This window comes from Melozone crissalis, unplaced genomic scaffold (genome assembly GCF_028551555.1).
Source record: "Melozone crissalis strain CALT ecotype California unplaced genomic scaffold, PUWL_Pcris_2 ptg000194l_1, whole genome shotgun sequence".
NCBI lineage: Eukaryota > Metazoa > Chordata > Aves > Passeriformes > Passerellidae > Melozone > Melozone crissalis.
Genome location: NW_026535959.1, coordinates 46,675 through 55,465, shown reverse-complemented (window position 1 = coordinate 55,465; position 8,791 = coordinate 46,675). Strand labels below are relative to the sequence as shown.

Genomic DNA, 8,791 nt, shown 5'->3' with positions numbered 1-8,791 from the left:
CCAGATTTTGGGGGGTCACACACAGATTTTGGGGTCACACCCACATTTGGGGGCTCACACAGATTTGGGATTCTCACACTCAGATTCTGGGGTTCTCACACCCGGATTTTGGGGTCACACCCACTTTTAGGGGGTCACACTCAGATTTAGGGGTTCACAACCAGATTTGCGGGGAGTCTCACACAGATTTGGGGGGCTCACATCCAGATTTTGGGGAGTGTCTCACCTGGATTTAGGTGGGTCAGAGAGATTCAGGGTCACGGCCAGATTTTGGGGTCCCACCCACATTTTGGGGTTCACACCCGGATTTTGGGGGGTCTCACACAGATTTGGGGGGGGGGGGTCACACCCACATTTAGCGTCTCACACACCGATTTTGGGGTCTCGCACCCCACATTTGGGGTCTCACACAGATTTTGGGGTCTCGCACCCAGATTTAGGGTCTCACACAGATTTTGGGGTCTTACACTCAGATTTGGGACTCTCACACAGCTTTATCGCCCACCCCCCACACTGGGGGGTCCGGGGAGGATTTTGGGGGGGTCTCACCTGACCCCCGCCCCTCCCCCGCTCCCCGCGCCCCCCCCCTGCGCCCCCCCAGCATCGGGGGCTCCGGACATCATGAGGAAGAGCACGATGGGGATGATGTACATCCACTGTGGGGAGAGGGGAGGGGGTCAGCACAAAATCAGCCCCAAAATCACCCATAATCCAGCCCAAAACACCCCCAAAATAAGTCCAAAATCAGCCCTGATCACCCCAAAATCACCCCAAAATCAGCCCAAATTCAGCCCCAAAACACCCCCCCAAAACGACTCCAAAATCAGGCCCAAATAACCCTAAAATCCACCACAATACCCACCCCAAAATAAGCCCAGGTCACCCCAAAATCAGCCCCAAATCCACCCCAAAATCAGCCCAAATAACCCCCTCCAAAATCCACCCAAAAATCAGCCCAAATCACCCCAAAATCCACCTCAGAATCAGCCCAAATCCACCCCAAAATCAGCCCCGATTATCCCAAAATCCACTCCAAAATCAGCCCCAAATCAGCCCCAAAATCTACCCCAAAATCAGCCCAGATCACCCCAAAATACACTCTAAAATCAGCCACAAATTACCCCTAAATCCACCCAAAACCCACCCCAAATCAGCCCCAAAATCGGCCCAAAAATCACTCCAAATCACCCCAAAACCCACCTCAGAATCACCCCAAAACCCACCCCAAAAATCCACCCCAAAACCACCCCAAAGTCCACCCAAAATAAGGCCCAAATCAACCCAAAATCACCTCAGATCACCCCAAAAATCCACCCCAAATCAGCCCCTGATCACCCCCAAATCCACCCCAATACCCACCCCAAAATAAGCCCAGATCACCCCAAAATGAGCCCAATCCACCCCAAAATCAGCTCAAAATCCACCCCAATATCAGCCCAAAATCCACCCCAAAATCACCCAGATCACCCCAAAATAAGCTCAGATCACCCCAAAATCAGCCCAATCCACCCCAAAATCAGCTCAAAATCCACCCCAATATCAGCCCCCAAAATCTGCCCAAATCGACCCCAGAATCTCCCCCAAAATCAGCCCAAAAACCACCCAAAGCCACCCCAAAAACCACCCCAAAATCAGCCTATATCACCCCAAATAAACCCTAAAATCCACCCCAAAATCAGTCCCAAATGGGAAATGAGGGGGGAGAGTCACCCCAAATCCACCCCAAAATCAGCCTATATCACCCCAAACCACCCCAAAATCACCCAGATCACCCCAATATCAGCTCCAAAATCCACCCCAAATCAACCCAAAATGTGCCCCCAAAATCAGCCCAAATCTGCCCAAAATCAGCCCCGAAGTACCCCTAAACCCACCCAAAATCAGGCCAAAAATCAGCCCAAAATCACCCCAAGATTCACCTCAGAATCACCCCAAAATTCACCCCAAAATCAGCCCCAAATCACCCCCCAAATCACATCAAAATCACCCCAAAATTCACCCTAAAATCAGCCCAAAATCCACCCCAAAATTCACCCCAGAACCCATCCAAAATCAGCCCCAATATCAGCCCAAATCACCCGAAAATCCACCCAGAATGAGCCCAAATCACCCCAAATTCCACCCCAAAATCAGCCCAAATAACCCCAAAATTCGCCCCAAAATCACCCCAAAATCAGCCCAAACTCCCACCCCAAAATTACTCAAAATCAGCCCCAAATAACCCCAGAATCACCCCAAAATCCATCCCAAATCAGCCCCAAATCACTCCCGCAAAATCAGCCCCAAAACAACCCCAGAACACCCCAAAATCCACCCCAAAATCAGGTGGTTTTGGGGTGTCAGGGTGGGATTTTGGGGTGTCAGGGCGTATTTTAAGATGCCCCAGATGTTTTTTGGGGTGCCCAGGTGTTTTTGGGGTGCCCAGATGTTTTTGGGGTGCCCCAGGTGGTTTTTGGGGTGTCCCTCACGTATTTGGTGAAGAAGGATTTCAGGGTGTTTTTTGGGGTGCTTTTGGGGTGTTTTTGGGGTGTCCCAGGTGGGTTTTGGGGTGTTTTGGGGGTGGTTTTGGGGTGTTTTTGGGGTTTCAGGGCTGGTTTTGGGGTGGTTTTGGGGTGTTTTTGGGGTGTCAGGGTGTTTTTGAGGTGTTTTTGGGGTGTTTTTGGGGTGGTTTTTGGGGTGTCAGGGTGTTTTTGGGGTGTTTTTGGGGTTTCAGGGCTGGTTTTGGGGTGGTTTTGGGGTGTTTTTGGGGTGTCAGGGTGTTTTTGAGGTGTTTTTGGGGTGTTTTTGGGGTGGTTTTTGGGGTGTCAGGGTGTTTTTGGGGTGTTTCGGGGGTGTTTTTGGGGTGTCCCTCACGTATTTGGCAAAGAAGGATTTCAGGGTGTTTTGGGGGTGTTTTTGGGGTGTTTCGGGGGTGTTTTCGGGGTGTTTTGGGGTGTCCCTCATGTATTTGGCAAAGAAGGATTTCAGGGTGTTTTGGGGGTGTTTTTGGGGTGTTTTTGGGGTGTTTCAGGGTGTTTCTGGGGTGTTTTTGGGGTGTCCCTCACGTATTTGGCGAAGAAGGATTTCTGCTCCTGGGGGTTGCGGGCGCGCTGGGCCTGCTCCTGCTCCAGGTGCCGGATGAAGGCGGCGGTCTCGGGGCTGGGGACACCAATGGGGACACTGGGGACAATGGGGACAGCCAGGGGACAGCAGGGGACATCTCCCCATGTCCCCCATATCCCAGTGTCCCCCCATCCCCTTGTCCTCCCCATGTCCCCATGTCCCCCCCATGTCCCCATGTCCCCCCGTGTCCCCCTGTCCCCGTGTCCCCTGTCCCTGTCCCCATGTCCCCATGTCCCCCCGTGTCCCCCTGTCCCCGTGTCCCTCACGTGGCCGCGGGCTGGGGCTGTCTCAGTGCCACCGAGGTGTTGAACATCTCCAGGTGCTCGTCCTCCACCCAGGTGCCCCTGCAGGTGCCAGGGGCGGCCACCACGCCCAGGGCCACCACGTGCCCGGCCACGTCCAGGTGCAGGGACAGCTGGTCCGACAGGTGCGACTCCAGCAGGGCACACTGGGGACATGGGGACACGTCAGGGGACATGGGGACACAGGGACGTGAGAGGACATGGGGGGACATGAGGGGACATGGGGACACTGGGACATGAGGAGACGGGGGGACAGGGGCACAGGGACATGTGAGGGGACAGGGGGACACGGTGATTGTGGCACGGGGACATGTCAGGGGACATGGGGACACGGGGACACAGTGCCACCACACCCAGGTGCAGGGACAGCTGGTCAGAGAGGTGGGACTCCAGCAGGGCACACTGGGGACGTGGGGACACGTCAGGGGACATGGGGACATGAGGGGACATGGGGACACGTGAGGGGACAGGGGGACACGGTGATTGTGGCACAGGGACATGGGGACACAGGAGGATACGGTGGCACGGGGACATGTGAGGGGACAGGGACATGGGGACATGGGTGACGGTGGCAGGGAAACACGGGGACACAGGTGACAGTGGCACAGGGACACGTGAGGGGACACAGGGACACGGGTGACAGTGCCACAGGGGACACATGAGGGGGCACAGGGACACAGTGGGACACGAGGGGACAGGGGCACAGGGTGAGGGCACTGAGGGGACAATGGGGGGGACACAGGGAGGGTGACAGGGACATGAGGGGACAAGGGGCAGGAGGACCCCGGGGTGTCCCAGGGGTGTCACAGGTGGGTCCCAGGGGGTGACACAGGGGGTGACAGAAGTGACACAGGTCAGGGTGTCCCAGGTGTCCCCAGGGCTGTCCCAGGTGTCCCAGGTGTCCCCAGTGTCACTCACCGCCCTCACGAAGGAGGTGACAAACTCGGTGTCCCCGTCCTCGCCAGGGCCCGGGGGACGGCGGGGGACCCGCACCCGGTACAGCCCGTCCCGCGCTGCCACCTCCTGTGGGGACATCAATGTCACCTCAGTGTCACCTTATTGTCAACTCAATGTCACCTCAATGTCACCCCAGTGTCACCCAGTGTCACCTCAGTGTCACCTCAGTGTCACCCTGACCCGCAACCAGTACAGCCCGTCCCGAGCTGCCACCTCCTGTGGGGACAATGTCACCTTTTTGTCACTGATGTGTCACCCAGTGTCACCTCAGTGTCACCTCAGTGTCACCTCAGTGTCACCCAATGTCACCCAGTGTCACCCAGTGGCACCCAATGTCACCTTAATGTCACCCAATGTCACCTCAGTGTCACCTCAGTGTCATCTCCGTGTCACCCAGTGTCACCCAATTTCACCCAATGTCACCTTACTGTCACCTCAGTGTCAACTCAGTGTCACCCAATGTCACCCAGTGTCACCCAATGTCACTCAATGTCACCTCAGTGTCACCCAATGTCACCCAGAGTCACCCAGTGTCACCCAGTGTCACCCAATGTCACCTCAGTGTCACCTCAGTGTCACCCAGCGTCCCCTGGTATCTGTGCAATGTCCCCCCAGTGTCACCTGTACGTCACTCCAGCGTCACCCCAGGGTCACCTCCATGTCCCTTCAGTGTCACCCCAATGTCCTCCACACTGTCCCCCCGTGTCCCCCTGTCCCCATGTCCGTCTGTCCCTCACCCTGTGCCGCGCTCTCTCCATGTCCCCCCGTGTCCTGGTGTGTCCCCATGTCCCCACCATGTCCCCGTGTCCGTCTGTCGCTCACCCTGAGCCGCGCTCTCTCCTCCTCCCCCAGCGGTCCCCATGTCTGTCTGTCCCCGTGTCTGTCTGTCCCCATGTCCGTCTGTCCCCGTGTCTGTCTGTCCCCGTGTCTGTCTGTCCCCGTGTCTGTCTGTCCCCGTGTCTGTCCGTCCGTCCGTCTCTCACCCTCAGCCGCGCTCTCTCCTCCTCCCCCAGCGGTCCCCGTGTCTGTCTGTCCCCGTGTCTGTCTGTCCCCATGCCTGTCTGTCCGTCCGTCTCTCACCCTCAGCCGCGCTCTCTCCTCCTCCCCCAGCGGTTTCTGCGCCAGCGCCAGCGCGGGCTCGGGGCCCCAGCTCAGCGACAGCGACCCCCGGCGGCGGAACCGGGGAACGTCATCTGCGGGACGGACAGACAGGGGGACAGACAGGGACAGGGGGACAGACAGGGGGACAGGGACAGGGGGACAGACAGGGGGACACGGACAGGGGGACAGGGACAGGGGGACACGGACAGAGGAATAGACAGGGGGACAGGGACAGGGGGACAGACAGGGGGACACGGACAGGGGGACAGGGACAGGGGGACACGGACAGAGGAATAGACAGGGGGACAGGGACAGGGGGACAGGGACAGAGGGGACAGGGGATAGAGGGGACAGAGGGGATACAGACAGAGGGAACAGGGGGACAGAGGGGACAGGGACAGGGGACAGAGATGGGGATGGGGGACAGGGATGGGGACAGAGAGGACAGGGACGGGGACAGAGACGGGGACAGAGGGGACAGAGGGGACAGAGGGGACAGTGGGGACAGGGATGGGGCAGTGATGATGACAGAGGGATATGGGACAGGGACAGAGGGAGAGGGAACATGGGGACAAGGGGAGGGGGAATATGGGGACATTGGGACACAGTGCTGGCACCAGGGACAGCCCGGTCCCCCTGCCCCCGGTGCCATCCCTGTGCCCCCAGTGCCACTCCATGCCTCCAGCGCCACCACCATCCCTGTCCCCCCAGTGCCACCCTGTCCCTGTGCCTCCAGTGCCACCCTGTCCCTGTGCCTCCAGTGTCACCACCCCCCATTCCCATGCCTCCAGTGCCACCCTGTCCCCATGTCCCCAGTGCCACTCCCATTCCCACATCCCCAGTGCCACCTCCATGTCCCCATGTTGCCACCCAGATCAGTGTCCCCAATGTCCCCAGTGCCCCCCACTGTCCCCATTGTCCCTGATGTCCCCAGTGTCCCCAATGTCCTGAATGTCTCCCAATGTCCCCAATATCCCCACTGTCCCCAATCTCCTCAGGGCCCCCCAATGTCCCTGATGTCCCCAATGCCCTCCAGTGTCCCTAATCCCCCTGATGTCCCCCAGTGTCCCCAATATCCCCAATCCCCCAATGTCTCCAATGCCCCCCAATGTCCCCATTGTCCCCGATGTCCCCAGTCTCCCCCAATGTCCCCGATGTCCCCAGTGTCCCCCAATGTCCCCAGTGTCCCTCACCCAGCTCGAAGGAGTGCTCCAGGGTCAGGCTCACCCGGCAGCTCTCGGTGTCACCGGCCTGGGGGGACATGGAGGGGACACGGGGGGTGGCACCAGGACAGGGACACCAGGACAGCGACACGAGGGGGACATCAGGACAGGGACAACAGGACATGGACACCAGGACAGGGACACAGGGGTGGCACCAGGGACGCAGGGGTGACACAGGGGGGACACGGGGATGGCACCAGGGGGACACCAAGGGGGACACAGGGGGGACATGAGGGTGACACCAGGGTGGCACCAGGACGGGGACACCGAGGGGACACGGTGGGGACACCAGGGGGACACTCGGGAGACACGAGGATGGCACCAGGGGGACACCAGGACAGGGACACGAGCAGAGGGACACGAGGGTGACACGGAGGTGAGACCCCGCAGACCTCATGAATATTAATGACCAGCCCCGCGCCCTCATTAATGCTAATGAGGCTCCGCAGCCGCAGCCCCCTCATGAATATTAATCAGCTGGCAGGAGCCAGTGAACCGCCCCTCATTAGCATTAATGAGCTGGAACCGGCGGACTCATTAATTTGAACCCGAACCCGTTAATTAATATTAATGAGGGCAGCGCACGGCCCCGCCCCCCAGGTAAAAGAGTTGTTTATGCTAATTAATATTAATGAGGACAGACACATGGCCCCGCCCCTCCCAGGTAAAGCAGCTGTTTGTGCTAATTAATATTAATGAGGACAAGCACATGGCCCCGCCCCTCGCGGATACGGGCGCTGTTTATACACCCCTAATTAATATTAATGAGGGCATCACACGGCCCCGCCCCTCAAGGAGTCAAACACACTTGGTTTTTACAGCCCCTAACTAATATTAATGAGGATGAACATGCGCCCCCGCCCATCTGGGCTACCGGCGACTTTGTTTATACGCTGCTAATTAATATTAATGAGGAAAACCACGTGGCCCCGCCCTCGCAGCTACGGCCGCTATTGGTTGGTACACCCCTAATTAATATTAATGAGGATAAACACGTGACCCCGCCCCTCTGTGCTACCGGCGACTGTATTTACACGCCCCCTAATTAATATTAATGAGGGCATCACACGGCCTCGCCCCTCATGGACTCAAACACTGTTGGTTTCCACACCCCCTAATTAATATTCATTTTTAATAATATTTATTAAGAGCCACTCTGGGCTACGGGCGATTCTGTTTACACGCCCCCTAATTAATAGTAATGAGAGTTCCCGGCACGGGGCCCTGATGAACACCGAGTACCGGGTACCGGGCGCTGTCCCGGCACCGAGGCTCCCTCGATTCTCCGGTGCTCCCGGTACCGGAGCCCCCCCGGCAGAACCCCCCGGTACCGGGGCCCCCTGTGCTCACCCCGGTACCGGTACCGGTTCCGCCCCGGTGCTCCCGGGCCCCCCGTGCTCTCCACGGTGATCCCGGTACCGGAGCCTCCCGTGCTCACCCTGGTGCCGGTGCCGGTATCGGAGCTCCCGTGCTCACCCTGGTACTGGTGCCGGTTCCCCCTCGATGTTCCCGGACTCCCCCTGCTCACCCTGGTGCCGGTGCCGGTTCCGGTGCCCCCCCGGCAGAGCCCCCCGGTACCGGACTCCCCCCCATGCTCACCCTGGTGTCGGTTCCGGTACCGAACCCCCCCTGTGCTCACCCTGGTGCCGGTTCCGGTGCCGGTTCCCCCCCGCCCCGGGACTGGAGCCCCTCCTTGCCCCCCGGTACCGAACCCCCACCCCTGCTCACCCTGGTGCCCGTTCCGGTGCCGGTGCCCCCCCGGCAGAGCCCCCCGGCCTCGCCCAGCGCCGCCCCCGCCGCCAGCAGCGCCAGCAGCGGCAGCGGCCACGGCGCCGCCATCTTGGAGCGCGGGGCACGGCGGGAACGGGGCGGGGCCAGCGCGGGGGGGGGGGGCGGGGCCGAATCGATGGGCGGGGGCTACAGCGAATGGGCGTGGCTACAACGAAGTGGCATTGCTGGAGTGGGTGGGCGGGGCTAGAACGGATGGGCGTGGCTATCGGCGACGGGCGTGGCTACGGTGGAGGAGGCGTGGTTAAGAGGCGTGGGCAGGGCCTATGTAAAGGGGAGGGGCTTCTGTGAGGGGGCGGGGCCAACACGGTGCTTCCA

General features: G+C 59.4%; 1 protein-coding gene across 1 annotated transcript; it reads right to left on the bottom strand.

Annotated features, from left to right (window-relative positions):
- Positions 1-545: 545 nt before the first annotated feature.
- On the bottom strand, positions 546-8,524 carry EMC10 (ER membrane protein complex subunit 10). The gene is made up of 7 exons (XM_054293831.1): positions 8,414-8,524; positions 6,656-6,713; positions 5,442-5,554; positions 4,323-4,427; positions 3,369-3,550; positions 3,045-3,138; positions 546-656 (listed from the first exon to the last, which is right to left on the bottom strand). The coding sequence occupies exons 1-7, from the start codon at positions 8,522-8,524 to the stop codon at positions 546-548; spliced, it is 774 nt and encodes a 257-aa protein (XP_054149806.1).
- Between the last annotated feature and the right edge of the window lie 267 nt (positions 8,525-8,791).

What these genes read in the sequence shown, in the direction of transcription:
- EMC10 (XM_054293831.1), bottom strand. Translation starts at nt 8,524, where the DNA reads ATGGCGGCGCCGTGGCCGCTGCCGCTGCTGGCGCTGCTGGCGGCGGGG. An exon ending in TCACCTCCTTCGTGAGGGCG is followed by an intron (nt 3,551 to 4,322) that starts GTGAGTGACACT and finishes CCATGTCCCCAG; the next exon opens with TGTGCCCTGCTGGAGTCGCA. An exon ending in CAGCCCCAGCCCGCGGCCAC is followed by an intron (nt 3,139 to 3,368) that starts GTGAGGGACACG and finishes TGGTGTCCCCAG; the next exon opens with CCCCGAGACCGCCGCCTTCA.